This window comes from Cnephaeus nilssonii (genome assembly GCF_951640355.1).
Source record: "Cnephaeus nilssonii genome assembly, chromosome: 11".
Taxonomy (NCBI): Eukaryota; Metazoa; Chordata; class Mammalia; order Chiroptera; family Vespertilionidae; genus Cnephaeus; species Cnephaeus nilssonii.
In genome coordinates this window covers 29,967,233-29,982,230 of record NC_137082.1, presented here as the reverse complement: position 1 = coordinate 29,982,230, position 14,998 = coordinate 29,967,233, and the positions used below count along the sequence as shown (strand labels likewise).

The 14,998-nt window shown below is 54.6% G+C and overlaps 1 protein-coding gene across 3 annotated transcripts; it reads right to left on the bottom strand.

The window, feature by feature from the left end:
- Positions 1–75: 75 nt before the first annotated feature.
- ADISSP (adipose secreted signaling protein) lies at positions 76–13,082 on the bottom strand. Of its 3 annotated transcripts, none has more exons than XM_079783361.1 (6): positions 12,946–13,082; positions 6,437–6,552; positions 4,965–5,107; positions 2,025–2,163; positions 1,034–1,156; positions 76–765 (listed from the first exon to the last, which is right to left on the bottom strand). In XM_079783361.1, the coding sequence occupies exons 2-6, from the start codon at positions 6,453–6,455 to the stop codon at positions 665–667; spliced, it is 525 nt and encodes a 174-aa protein (XP_079639487.1). In that variant the 5' UTR covers positions 6,456–6,552; positions 12,946–13,082; the 3' UTR covers positions 76–664. The 3 variants fall into 3 exon arrangements, with proteins under 3 accessions (XP_079639487.1, XP_079639489.1, XP_079639488.1); XM_079783363.1 differs by lacking the exon at positions 12,946–13,082 and adding an exon at positions 11,758–11,780; XM_079783362.1 differs by lacking the exon at positions 6,437–6,552.
- Positions 13,083–14,998: the final 1,916 nt, after the last annotated feature.

The following is a 14,998-nucleotide window of genomic DNA, read 5'->3' as shown; positions in this document are numbered from 1 at the left end:
CAGAACTGTACCTTGGCCCGTAGTCTAAGGGATTGGGCGTTCTCAGGACCCTGAAGAACAAAAATCCCATTGGTCTCTGGTATCCACTGAAAGTTTTATTTCTTTAGGATTTCATCCCAACCATTGTTTAAAAACCAAGTAACACACACCTGGGTGCAGGAGCTGGGAACTGCACCTCCCTCCTACTCACCATAGACAGCAGTGGGAAAGAGGGAGGAGGCAGGAGAGGTGGCTTAAATGAGACAGCAGCAGCAGTAATGGAAATGATGACATCACAGAGCCAGCTCCCTCCTCTCCTGGGCCCTGGCTGGAGCTCCTATGGCTTGCAAGTGGGGAGGGATAGGTAAAACCCACCCTAGGTCCTCCCCCTCCCCCACCCCTCCTCAGATAGCCTCCTTGGGGGCTCAACCCATTTCTTCCCGCAGGAGACTGAGGCACATGGAGAGGAGGAAGTGGGAAGAGGAAGACACAGGAGAGGCAGGGAGGTGGCATGAATGAAGGCAGAGGTGAGGTGTGGGCAAGGCCCCAGCTTGGAGGCCGCTAGACACACCACCCCCATGCCCATCCTAGGGACAGATGAGGAAGCCACACCATCATGCAGCATTTGGGGAGATGAGGTGGAGATTAAGGCTGAGGGGCCCCAAGGTGGGCCGGGGCGTGGGCCTCAGTCGAAGCCGTGCCAGTCGCTGTGCTCCGAGTCGTATTCTAGCTCAGCACCCACGCACTTGACACCATCCAGCAGCATGGGTGTGCCATGGTGCCGGTCTGCAAGATAGGCTTCAAGTCAGTAAGCCAGGCTGGACCACTGGCCCCACCCACTCCAAGAGGACCCCTCTACCTTCTCTCTGGGCTCTATTCCGGGGGCGGGGGATGGGGGAAGAGGGGGATGGGGGGAGGTGGAGACACCAAGGAGGTGGGGAACCCCAGCCAGCCATGGCAAGGATCCCTTTTTCAGACAGGAAGAAGGCAGAATCCCCTTTTGGCCAAACAGGCGCTTCCCTCCCCTAGCCAGATGCATGCCCTGCACTCTCACCCATGACGCGGGCCTGCACCACCACTCGCACACAGGTGCCTGTGCCACCTTCACAGGCTAGCAGCATCTCCTCCTTGAGGACACCTTCCTTGTGCGCTGTGTACTCACACTTGACGCTGTAACCTGTCCGGGCAATCAGCAACTCCATGGCCTCCAGCCCCTGCCCCCCAGTACTCATCGTCTCCCTCCTCTAAAAGAGCAAGGATGGCCCAGGACCCGTGCCCCTGGGGCTGGGGCACAGGCGTCAGGAATTTCCCCTTCTTCAATGAGCTCTACATGCCTCAGGCCTGTGGGCCACCCCATTAAGGTTCCAAGGGTCAAACTTGGGCTTCCAGGAGGAGGGACTGCTGATTCCCCGAAAGGCAGGCAGGGAGAGGGAGTGATTGGAAAGGGGGCTGGACAGGCCAGGACTTGAGCAGATTAAGTGGCAAGAGGCAAAGGCCTGAGGGAGTTTGCTCAATCCACTTAAGGGTAAGGTCATGAGGAGGTGGGGGGACATGTGACTGAAGCTGGGGCTTGGAAAAAGAGTGAAACTGACGCCCTAGCCTATGGAGAGGGTGGGGGCTGAAGCTAGCAGGGTAGGGAGAGGCAGCCCCCAGCCCAAAGCCCAGGTGGGGGCTGGGAGGGAGCCATGAAGTTCCTAAGGCTCCAGCAGGTTTCTCTTAAGGGACATGAAGGGGGGAGGTCTGAAGGTCCAGAGCCAGCTCCTCAGTGGCTCCCATCATCCCGCTGAGTGAACTATCAGGCAATGGGGCAGACATAGGCCAACAGTGTGAGTCCATGGGCTTCTGTCCAGCAAGTGAGGCCTGGGGCAAGGGACCTGCCAAGTTGCCACACTGTAAGCCCGAATAGAAGGCGTCATGTTCCCAGCTGCTGCGTTGCCTGTCCCCGCTCCATGGGGGGAAAAGAGCATCCCGTGTTCTCACTCCCATTCACTCCCAGGCCCTGCTGGAGGAAGGCAAGCCTCCAGCACCCTGAGCAGAGGACGCACCTTCTGGGACAGGCATGATGCTGAGGAGCTTGAGGTGCAGGCTGGGGACAGGTGCCTCTCGGACGTCCTTGCTCAGCCTTTGCACCGAGGGCAGAGTGAAGGTAATCTCATACCTGTGCAGGATCTTCAGGAAGCCAACCTGCAGCAGGAAGGGCGGAGGAAGGAAGCACCTTCACTTACAGCCTCCCCCAGGGCCCACCCGCGTCATGCCATCTGTGAGCCTGTGGGCCTTTGCACCCGTTTCCTTGGGGACCCTAGGGGGTCTATCTGCCCCCTCCACTCCAGCTGGTCCATACCCCAAGCCCGGCGACTCCAGGTCTTTCCCTGAGGACCTCACCCCACAGCTGGGCCACACTCTTCAGCATCTGTCTCATGGGCCCCACAGCTCCTCAGGGGCCCATTTTATAGGCAAGGAAATGGAAGCCAGGAAATGATAGGCTACAGGCCTCTTGGCCCCACTTACCGTGAGTAGCCCAGAGCAAGGTACCAGCCACTGCCCAGAAGGGGCCATTCACCTGCCCCCATCACTACTATCACCTGCCCAGAGCCAATAGCCCTGGGTCAGGGACACTGGTCCTCCAGTCACTCATGTGGAGGCATGGGGCAACACAAACTGCACAGAACAAAGGCTGGGATAGAATGAGAAACTGACACGAGACCAGCTGTGTCAGTCCAGAGCTGGCCCACAGACCTGGCACCAGCCATTGAACCCAGGCTCCTGCCTGCCTGCTGGCATCTGAACATGGATGCCTGCCTGCCCACGCAAAAGCGCACTGTGTCCAACAGGTCCGACTCAGGGTCCAAGCAATTTCTGTTGTTCATGCAGTGCTTGGCAACCAATGCCCTCTGGGAGAGATGCCATCCTTGGAAACTCCAGTCGTATGAAGGGTCACAAGCCAGGGTGGCTGCTGAGCAGGTAGGCTGACCGAGTGCCAGTCCAGGAGGCACAGAGGTGCATGCTGTACCCACAGCTCACATGCACACACACTCTTCTGTTCATGCTCTCAGGGGCCAGAGGGGCCTGTCCCTGGGGGCCAGTTGGGGTTGGCTGCATGGAACATTTAGCCTTTCAATGGGATCAGGCTGATGCCACTGCATGATAAAGCTCAGTCCGTGTGGCTCCCGCACTCTGCAGGTGGAGGACACACTTCTCAAGAGAGCTTTCTGGCTGGAACTGCCAAGGATGACCTGTGATGCAGCTGCACCACTTGCAGAATTTTCCAGGGGAAATACTCAGAAATGTGCAAAAAAATACCCATCACTGCCCTCTTTATAACAGTGAGAAATAGAAACAGCAGTAACATGGGGAATAGGGAGCCAGCTAAATCAACGATGATACATATAATGGAATACAGTTGTAGAATCTTGTGGAAAATGATTTACTGACAGGGGCAGGAGACGGTTCACAACAGAAGCAAACAAAAAACAGTGTTACACTATGATACCAGCTTTTTGTTTATGGAAACAAAGCTATAAAAAAAACTAGAATGACAAACATCAAAATATTAACCATTGTTATTTCTAGATTCTAAAATTGTGGGTACTTTTAAATTTCTTTATCGTTTTCTCTATCTTCCAAAGTTTCTGTAATAGAAATGAATAGATATTGCAATGGGGAGTGGGGGAGAGGGAGAGATTTTTTCACCCAAGGATATTTTTCCCACTGATTTTCAGACAGAGTGGAAGGGGAGGGAGGGTGGAGAAAGATAGAAACATCAGTGTGAGAGAGACACATCGATTGGTTGTCTCCCGTACATGCCCCAACCAGGGCGGTGGATCGAACCCACAACTGAGGTACATGCCCTTGACTGGGAATCAAACCCTCAACCCAAACCAGCCAGGGCTATTTTTTTTTTTTTAAGTTTTATTTCATTCTGTTTATTCCCTTGGGGAAGTTGTCCTAGAACCGTGGTCAGCAAACAGCAGCTCTCGAGCCACATGCGGCTCTTTGGCCCCTTGAGTGTGGCTCTTCCACAAAATACCACGGCCTGGGCGAGTCTATTTTGAAGAAGTGGCGTTAAAGAAGTTTAAGTTTAAAAAATTTGGCTCTCAAAAGAAATTTCAATCGTTGTACTGTTGATATTTGGCTCTGTTGACTAATGAGTTTGCCGACCACTGTCCTAGGAGAAAGAGCAAGGATTGGGCAGAGATGGGAATGAATCTGGGCCCCTTCTCAGGGTGGCCTCGATGGACCAGATGCGCCCCCTCCCCCTCCCCCGGCATTCCTGCTCAACTTCGGAGCCCTGGTTTATTGTCCAAGCTGAGGGCCTCACTCTCTGTTTCCCCCAATCCATTCCCTTCAGAGACTTCTCCTGCCCCTCCCAAGGGGGTGTGGGATCCAACAGTGTCCCAAGCGTTGGAGAAGCCACACTGGAGGGTGTGTGAAGTGTGACCAATAGGAGGTGTGCTCCAAAGAGCAGAAAACATGGGGCTGAATTAGCCAGCGGTTTGGCAAAAAAGGAAAATAAAGTCATACCTTGTTATTAGCATAATTAGTTAGTCTCGCAACTGTGTAACATATATACATTCTTCCATTTTATTCTCGAACAAACTCTATGGGATGTGAATTGTCTTCATTTCAGAGAACAGGAAGCTGAGGTGACCTGCCAAGGTCACAGAGCCTGACTAGCAGGCCTGGACCTGAACCCAGCCTGCGACACCACAGCCTGGACACCCACCTTCCATTGCTATTAGGGTGATGCAGATGATAACGGCTCCACTCCACTCACCTCATTCAAGGTGACATTCTAAATGCATTCATCTCATTGCAATCTCATCACCTCCCACTTCACAGATGGGGAAACCAAGGCCCAGGGAGGGATAAGGATATGTCTATGGAGGCAGCTTAGAGGATGTGAAACTGACAGGCCCTGGAAGCCAAGCAGGGCTGAGAAGGAGGTGGAGGAAGTAAGGCTAATGGTGGGGGAGCTGTGCACATACCTTAACCAGAAAGCTGCTGTCACTCTCCTGGGTCACCATGACTACTGAGTCATGCAGCTTCTCATCAAAGTGGACGTGGCTCTGGGAGCCCTCCGCATCATGGCCGGCTGCAAAGCGGATACTCCGGACTCTGGGCTTGTTGCCTAGGACGAGAGTGGGAGATGGCTCCAGGGACTGTGGGCTTCCTCTACCCCCAGGAAATGACTCCTCCTTGTTGCTCCCGAGGCCCTGCAAGTGCCCCTGACATCAGCCAGCACTCGCTGGCTGAACTCCTTTCAAGGCTAGGCCATATCCTACCAGACTCTGGGGATCATGAGGCTTGAGGCCCAGTCCTCCCACAAAAAATACCCAAAGAATGGGTGTCGGGAATTGGCTAATATCACACCTCACTTAGAGGGAATAAGGCTGACACCAGAGACAAGAAGAGACAGTCTTCCAGACTCTCACCTAGCCCCAGGTGGACCAAGACCCAGCCCTGGCCTCAGAAAGCCTGCCCAGGGCTCTCCTCTGCAGGGCCACGCCCCCCATCTCTGGGACCTTCTCTTCCAGGTATGCCTGTGCCTGAGGTCCCTTACTGCCCCTCCTGATGACCCCAACCTGGTCAAGGTTTGGGGCAAGGACAGGAACAGGCTCCTTGGGACCTGTCTGGGAGTGGGAAAAACAAGGGGGGCAAACCCCACACTGAGCCCACCACCTGGGAGAGGCTGCGCTGCCCCTAACTCATCACGGATCACTGGCAGGAAAGATGGGAGAACCCAGGGGAGCCTCCAGGACCCTACCCAGAGTCACCCTCTTCTGTGTAACCCTTCACAAGACCCTCAGGTTCTTCAAAGCCAGGAGGCAGGAGTTGAGACAGGCAGATATCAGGAGCCAATCCTGGGGGAGGTCTGTCTTACCAAGAGCATGACCCCAGTCCTCTCTGGCCCCCACAGTCCCAAGGCCTCCCAAGAGCCCTGCTTAGAGTCCTTTTGGTGCAGGGCCTGGCCTAGCCCCGACCTGGGTTCTTAGAGGAGCCAGCTTGGCACTTCCACATTCTTTGCTGAGATCCCAGACCTGACCCTTAAATCTCACCAGCCTCCCTTGCCTAAAACGCTCCAGGAGCCCTTCTGACTCTGAATGAAACCAAAATTCCTTTCTGTGGCTCTAACCACCTCGCCAAGCTCAGTGCTCACCCAAGCCCTGCATGTCTCCCCAACCCCCACAGTGCAACACAGAGGCTGGAACACAGGGACATGAGGGCACATACCTCCACAGACCAGCACACCAAGGGGTCCCCACATTCCCTGCTAGGGCTTGGGTGTACCCTAGGACCTAGCATAAACACTGGTGCAATTACTGATGTAATTTGTGCTCACATTCAGACACACACACCCCCACACACAGCCAATGCAGGCCCCACAGGCAATAACACCCCTCTCACCAGCACCCGCTGGAAGACCCTGCAAACCCTACCAGGCCAGGAAGGCACTCACCCTTGTTGGCTGCAGCCATGGATGCCCTCCCTGCCACGGGGGAGACACGCAGCTCCTTCTGGACCCTGACGCTTAAGCTCAGCAGCCTCCCATGCTCCAACGACACCAGCAGGAGCCTGTAGGATAGGGAGTGGGGAAGGCATTGGGATCAGGGCCACCCATGGCCTGAGAACAGAGACCTCCCTTTAGGAAGGACCCAAACCCCTGCTGCTCTTAGCACCCCGAGTGGTACCTGCACCCTCTAGCACAAGGAGCTCTGCCCCCAACTCCTCTACCCACACGCCACATTCACCAAGAGCCCTCACCCCGCCTGACACCTTATTGACCCAGGGCCCAACTGGCAGGCACAGAGCTGCAGCTTCTGGGTGCCAAAGCACCAGCACAGAACGCGTGTGCCCAGGCCACCTGAGGCTGGCAGGAAGGGCAGTCTGGAAAGGAGGGGACTTCTTTGGCTCTTTCCAGGAGCCATTTCTAGAGCTGGTGACACCAAGGGTGTACCCTCCTGCAGCCAGAGTTCACAGTGTTCAGGTCATACAGCCAATAAAGGTCAGAGTCAACAGTATGCTTAGAGGGGAACAAGAATGGGGGTTTACGTAAGACGTGTCCTTGGAGCTTTCCCTACTGTGACTGACCAGGGCCATATACAGAACAGACGTCTGTGAAGGGGACTGCCCTCCCCAGTTCAGCTCCCCAAAAGCAGGCTGCCTCAAGGCAGGGACGGCGGGGGTGCCCAGGAAGCCTGTGTGAACAGTCCGGCCCCCATGGGCTGAGCTGGGATCATCTCAACATCAAAACGAATAATGAGCCTGCCGGTGTGGCTCAATGGTTGGGCAATCCATGAATCAGAAAGTCACAGTTCAATTCCTAGTCAGGGCACATGTTGGGGTTTCGGGCTCGATCCCCAGTAGGGGTTATGCAGGAGGCAGCCGATCGATGATTCTTATCATTAATGTTTCTATCCCTTTCTTCCTCTCCCTTCCTCTCGCTGAAATCAATAAAAACATTTTTTTAAAAAGAATAATGAGTGCAACTGAAGGAAACAGATGGAATACATAAAACTGGAGCAGTCACAGAGATTAGGAACAAAAGAAGAGAGAAAGCCAAACAAACAAACCCAAACCCTCATTTGTCACCACTGACAGTGACAATGCCCTAACTCTTTACTCTGAAAATTGGCAATAACGAGAAATAGTTCAGCCTGTCTCCTGGCCTTTCCCGTAATGAAATTGCCCTGGTGGTTCAAAGAAAGCTCTTTTTTTTACAGAAGAATTCTCGCTATTAAATAACAAAGAAATGACCAAATGCCAAGTAATTCTGCAACCCCCAACTCGTGCTGGAGGCAGTGAGTCAGTGGATGGTAAACCAGGAGGAAAAAGGTTGCAGAAGTAGATGCTTACAGATGCTCACGTGTCACCAACAGATGACCTAGAGTTCTTAAGGGGAATGACACAAGTTTGCAATGGAGATGTGACATCAGCCAGTCATGCACTGGTTAATGGCCCCTCACTCACAATGGAACCTGGCCACTGATACCTCCTGATGTGAGGCAGCACCACTGACAAGGACACAGCACCTGCCCAAAACGTCTAACTTGCATCTAATCAAGCCCCTAGCTCCAACTTCTGGCCTATTGAAAACACAGAGGTTAGTGGAACAAATTAAATGACTCCACAAGAAAGCAATGAGACACACCCAGAAAACAGGATAGTCTTTAGAACAACTGACCTGTTTTGTTATTTTTTCCAAACTGCAAGAAAAATAAAGAGAAGTTTTTTAGATAGGGGATGGGCAAAAAACACACTACAGGGCTGCTGCCTGTTTTGTTTTGTTTTGATTGATTTTAGAGAGATAGGGAGAGAGAGAGAGAGAGAGAGAGAGAGAGAGAGAGAGAGAGAGAGAGAGAGAGAGAGAGGAGAGAGAGAGAGAAACATCAATGAGAGAAATACCAATCCGCTGCCTCCCGCAGGTGCCCAACCACCCTGCCCACCCTGCCCGAGGATCAAACCCACAACCTGGGTGTGTCCTGACCAGAATCGAACCGGCCACCTTTCAGGGTACGGGAGGAAGCTCCAACCAGCCAGCCAGCGCCACTGCCTGTTTTTTGTCAAGTTTTATGGGAACACAACCACACTCATTTGTTTACATATTGTCTAAAACTGCTTTTGCAATAAAAAAAAATAAAAAAATAAAAAAACTAGTTTGAGTAGTTGCCACAGAGACCACATAGCTTGCAAAGACTAAATTATTTACTGTCTGGCCTTTCACAGAAAAAGTCTGCCAACTGCTGTTCTAGATTAACACACACAGAGACCAAGAAGGCAGGGTACTCTATGGGACAAATGACCTGGTTTTTTCCACTACACCAGCTGCAAGAAGAAAAATAAATGGGGTAGGGGGTTTCTAACTGCCCATAAAAAACACATTTGGGGGATAATTAGAAAGTGTGAATGGGACTGGTTCTTAGACGACATTAAGAAATAAAAGCTTATTTTATTTGGTGAGATAATGAAATTGGATTCTGTAGAGAAGTATGTCCTATTTTTCAGAGATACACAGTGAAGTATTTGGGAGATGGGTGACCCACGAATGATCTCAGCTAGTCCAGGGAATGAGGAAGGGAAACAAACCACAGATTGGTGGCCTCACAGTGAGGGGCTGGGCCAGTGGAGGGCATGAACTGGAGGTCTTACAGGTGCTGAGCTGCCTGGGCACCGGCCTCACCTCCCTTTCCACTTCCCAGTTCAAGAAGTCCACCCAGCCCCAGCCCTGCCTCCTGGGCACGGTGATCAGCTTGGGTGCCAGGAACCCCTGATTGAAGGAGGCTGCAAGGAAAGGCAAGGCTTGGGTCTCAGGAATGCAGGAGTCACCACAGCAGGTACAGCCAGGCCAGCACGCATCCCCATCCCCTTGGAGGCTAGCTCCCAGGCCCCACTCAGAGTGCAAGCAGGGTTACTATGCCCCCACTCATCATCTCTGGCCTGGGCTGCTCTGGGTCTGCTTATCCCCAGGGATTCTGGCTCTAGGAGAGAAGCCTACCCCCACCCCATCCACTCCAGCCACCCTCTGAAGCTATGGACTCAGAGTATGTGAAAAATGGCCACGAGCAAGGGGTACCAGATCACCTGCCCACTTTTCGAAGAGGCTGTTCCAGCCACACCTCTGCAGCCATGCGGGAATGACTGTCCAATGCCCACAAGATCCCTGCATCTCCCCTGGAGGCCCTGGTGAAACTCTTAACCAGTGGCGGATCAGCAAAGGCTCCTGGGAACTCTTCACAAAAACACTCTGACCCAGTACTTGCAGGGCCCCCTCCCTGTCTTCCCCCACAATGCACTGCATGTTGCCTGCCCGGAACAATCCTGTCCCCCTGGCCTGGATCTCAGCCCCAGTGTACCTTTCTTAGGGTAGCACAACACCACACCCCTGCCCACCCCAGCATAGGCCTGAAACACCTTTAAAAGGATCCCCTTCTCATTTATGGGATCATTTAATATCTATGTTCCCTACCTTTCAAGGGCAGTAACTGTCTTTGCCAAACTCTGTCTTGGCCAAACTCTCCCAGCACCTGGCAGGGAGAACCTGTGTTCACTTCGTATTTGTTAAATGAATGAATGACCAAACTAAGCGGAGCCCAAGTTGGGGCCTTGGCTGGGCCCTCTTGGCAACTCTTACCAAATGCTCTCAGGAAGAGGAAAGCCCTACCCCACTCTCTTAGCCAACCTCTGCCCTGGAGGGCACACCCCTCCCCCATCTCAGAGGATAGCCTCCCACTAGGCATTCTTCTCGCCTTGCCACCATCAACTGGTGATCAACCCTTTTCCTTCCTTAACATGGAACGCCCAAAAGGTAGGGCCTGCATAAAGACAGAGAGTAGGACCTGCATCTCCTGCACTGACCAGCAGAGGGGGAGGTACGTGACTTCCGGGGCCCAGAGCCAAGAAGAAGCAAGCCTCCTTTCTCACAGCAGGAGGCTGTCCCCCCGAAGCCAGGCTCTTCACACAATTCCTTATCAGAAGCAGGAGGAGAAGGTGTCCAGCCTCCTCCTGCTGCACTGTGCCCTCAGGGAACTGCGAGGCCCCTTCCTGTGCCGGCCAAGTCCTGAGTATGCCCCAAGCTGCACAGCCTTCTGGAGCCAGCAGGGGCATGGGCAGGGGCATGGGCAGGGGGGCATGGTTCCCGAGCCCAGCAGTCCTGGTCCAGATTCAGGCTGCCCGGGCAAGTTACTTCACATCTCTGTGCCTCAGTCTCCTCATCTGTAACACAGGAAAAAGCAGTGGCCTCTTCCTCAGAGGGTTTGGTGCAGCTGGTGTCTGAAGCTCTGACAAGGCTCCCCAGTTCACCCCCACCTTTGCAAAAGCAAACCCCAAAGGCCTGCTTTTTGAGGCAAAGGCAATTTCAGGGCAGCACTGTGGAGAGAGAGGACTTCAGGCAATCCTGGAACAGCCAGGAATGGCCTTTAGGGTGGGCCCCCCGGGACTTCAGCCTTCTCAGAATACAGCTCATGGGTTGAGGGGCCTCCCTCCCCCTTTCCACCTCCATCCTGCTGTCCCCCTCCTCCACTCCCAGGCCAGGCAGGTCCCCAGGGATTGCCAGAGAACAGACTGCTGGGAGCCTGCTGTCCCCAAAACCAGAGGAACTCACAAGGCAGATATGAAGAATGTACATCCTGGAAAATACCCCCAGCCCAGCAAAAAAACAACACCTCTTCTTAGATGGGCTATTAACAGGTCAGGGGTGGTACCATGGACAAGCCACAGGATGGGGAGGGCTGGAAAGCTAGAACAAGGGCCTTAAGGGCTTCTTTGGCTCTCAGTTACTCTCGGGGAAATTGGGGGAAACTTCTTTCTAGAGGACAGAATGCTGCCAGCTCAGGTCCCGCTCACTTTATAGAGAATTGCTGCTTCAAGGTTACCCTATCCAGGGCAGGGCTCAGCCAGGCCCAATGAAGCCTCTGGCATGAAGAACAGGCCCAGGGACAATGACAAGTGAGTAGACAGATGGACAGTTACACAGAAACCCAGCGTTCTCAGCCCCTTCAACTTCTGCCCCACTGGGTGCTGTCTGTTACTCCAGGCTGTCCCACAGTGGGGCCCAAGCCTCCAGACTGGGAAGGAGGGCCTATGGCAGGTGGAGCTCCAGAACCCACCACCTTCTTGGGTTTCTAGCTCAATCCCCAGTAGGGGGCATGCAGGAGGCAAATGATCGATGTTTGTCACATCAGTGTCTGTTTCTCCATATCCTTTCCTCTCTCTAAAATCAATAAAGACATTTTTTTTTAATTGCTCAAGCTTGTAAAAAGATTGCCCATTGGGGCCACTGACCTGCTGGCTCCAGGACCCAACAAAGACTGAACACAGTGGGGACCCACATACTTAGACCGATGCCTGGAAAGGTAAGACTGGAAGTCAGGTATGGCTGTGGCAGTTTTATATCAACTCAGTCTGGATGTGACTCCATTTCCTTGTAAGGATAGGTATGAGTGTTCTCTCTCTCACCCATCATGCCACACCCTCCTATCTCCCCAAGAAGAGCTGCCTTCCTCTATCCAGCATCCCCTCCCCACAAAACCCTCCTACCCCAATCCCTCAGCTAGAAGGTGCTTAGATTCCCTCTAGCGTCCAGACTGCCTGCCACACCCTGGTGGTCCCAACAAGTAAAGGCCAGGCAGGGTCCAGGGTTTGTCAGCTGCCCCTGACTTTCTTCCGTTCTGCTCCTGCTTCCTAATGCCAAGAATCGAGAGGAAAGGCAATCCAGGGTCTCCTTTCTCAGTGCAGCAGGGCCCCTGTTCATTAACTGGAACACTGGCTCAGAACCTAAATGGAATCCCTCCTGCAGCCTCAGGGCCAAGTCCCTAGAAGCACCAGGGGGCCAGGTGTAGGACCCTGTATCTTCTCCCGCCTCCATCCCCATGGATTTGGCTCCCCCATCCCCGCCCCATTCTCATCCTCAACGAGGACAAATGAGGGTAAAGGACCCCCCTCCCTTCCCCAACTCCCCATCATACCCCTCCCGGTCTGTGAGGCAGCGGCTCTGTCTTCAAAGCTAATCCTGTGCGCTCCCCACCAAGACCTCTGTTGACGCAGTCTCTGGAGCCCGCACTCCCCGACACCACCGCCCTCCTAGCTGAGGGTGCCGAGGCACGCGAGGCTCAGAGAGGGTACCCGGCCAAGGTCACACAGCGAGGCAGGGGCTGTAGCTGTGGGGGGATGCTGATGGCGCTGACCCCATGACGCCCCCGCCCTCAGTGTCACACGTGCCCCGGACAGCGTCCCACAGAAATACCCCAGCTACACTAGCTGACGGTCACCGCGTCCCCGGGGCCGGGCATCTCCCCCCAGCTCAGAGGCCAGAGAGCCCTCCCCAGCCCGGCCCCGACAACCGAGCGCCCCTCCACCGCCCCAGCCGCATGGGGTCTCGAGCACCGACTGCTTAGGACACAGGCTCCGCTGGGAGGGCATCTCCGCGAGCGGGGAGGAACCAGCAGGTAGCGGAAGGAGCGGCAGTCTTACCGTGCGAGGCGCACCCCGCGGCCGGGCCCGGACTACCGAGGCGGGGGCAGCGGCGATCGCGGCGGCAGTGGGGGTCTCAACGCCGAGCACGAGGAGGGAGCCCAGAGTGGCACCCACCCGCCTCTCGGGCACGCCCCCGCCCCCGCCCATTGGTGGACCGAGGGGGTGGGGCGAGGATTGCTTCAGACCAATAAGCGGGCGCCAGAGACCCGCCAACGGGCGTTGCGCGACGGCATCACGTGCAGGGCCTTGCGGCTGCGCAGTGCGAGCCCTCACGTAGGGCCCCGGGAGGTGCTGTGATGAAGGCAGCGAGGCCGCCCGACTTAACCTGGGGCCAGCGTCGGGCGGAAGGGAGAGAGCCAAGGAAGAGTGCCTGGAGTAGGTCCCGCCCGCGTCCCACCTCCCCCTGCGGAGTTTGCACTTGCCGCCTCTGCCTCCACTTGGAAAGGGCCTCCCCTAGGCTCTGCCCCCTCCAGCGGTCGCAAGGCGGGGCTCAGGGCTAGGTGGGGCACGCGAAAGTCGCTCCCTAGCTCGCTTCCGCCATCGGTTCGCGCATCTCTAGGTCCAGTCCCGGAGCCGCTCTGCGAACCCTGGGCTTTGGCCTCTTTCCCTCCCACCCCTACCCCGCCGTCTCGAAGGAAGCGGTCGGGCGCGGCCCTGAGACTCCTCCTGGGAGCCCTGCACGCCGAGATAAACACCAGAACAAAGGAGGCAGGCGGGGTGGGGCTTGGGAGAACCAGGGGCCCTCCGGGGACCGCAGCCTCAGTACCGGGTCTCCAAGGAGGCAGTCGTCATGGCAGCAGGATGCAGGATGTCATGGCAGCGGGATGCCCCTAGCTCGGCGCTGCAAGGTGGGCTGTGGGCGCCTGCCCGGAGTAGAGGAACGAGAGGCAGGGGGTAGCGGAGGGAGAGTCTTCAGCGGCTCTAGCTGCACCTCCGCCTTCCTATCCTTGAACACACACACACACACACACACTGAGAGACGCACACACCATTTCCCCCGCCGGGACAGAGTCCCTAAAGTGCCCGCAGGGAGCCCGCCAGAGCATGCAGCGCCCTCCGGCAAACGTGACTAGGAGAGAGAGGGCCTGAGCGGCTGAGGTGCAGCCTCCTTTCAGAAGGACCGGATCGCTGCTGTTGGGGAGCCTCCAAGGCTCCTACCCTGTGCTTTTGTCTGCTCGCTGTTGGCAAACTAATCTTCCTGAGCTGTTGTCCCCATTGAGTCCTAGCCGGCTGCAAAGCGCTCCTTGCTCTGCGACTGTCTCCAGCAGAGCCTCACAAACTTTTTAGCAGCATTTTTGGGTGACTCCTGTGCCTTCTGGAGTTTGAGATGCTGTCCACAGGGGCCGGCACTGGGAGATTTCCACCCAGCCCACCAGCTCCTGCCAGATGCTCTCCCACTACCCAATCCCACGTTCCATGCACTCTACTATGCTCCCCCTCCAGTTTGTCAAAGTAAGAAACGTTCAAACCTGCAGAGAATTTGTATGAGTTTATTTGAACCAAACTGATGACAATTGCCAGGAAGAAAAACCTCAACGGATTGAGAAAAATGCTCCGCAAAATGGCAGTTCTGCACCCTGCTTTACACGTTATAATAAAAAGATAAGACATAAGTGGATTACATGAAATCCATTGGTAATTGATTAGGGAGGTGGGACAAAGCAAAGGGGGGGCGGGGAGGAGAACCTCTGGGATTGGATAAAAGGTAATATGATAGACACATACTTCTTTTACATAGGTGGGTACAGGATAGTTAACAGTCAATAATTTCATGATTGCCCTGACCATGTGGCTCATTTAGTTAAGCATTGTCCCATGCACAGAGAGGTTACCAGTTTGGGCACATGCCCAGGTTGTTGGCTTGATCCCCAGTAAGGGACGTGCAGGAGGCAGCTGATCAATGTTACACGTGTTCCCTCCCTCTCCCTCTAAAAATAACCAAAAAAAAAAAAAATCAGTAAAAACATTTTAAAAATAAATTTTTAAAAAACCCATTATCATAATAACAGTGAGGGAATTTGTGGTCTCTGCTCTGGTGTGGTGGTTGTAC

Coding starts and splice junctions, on each gene's coding strand:
- ADISSP (XM_079783361.1), bottom strand. Junction 2,164..4,964: donor ACAGCAGCTTTCTGGTTAAG/GTATGTGCACAG, acceptor TTCCTGCTGCAG/GTTGGCTTCCTGAAGATCCT. Junction 1,157..2,024: donor CATCATGCCTGTCCCAGAAG/GTGCGTCCTCTG, acceptor TTGCCCGGACAG/GTTACAGCGTCAAGTGTGAG.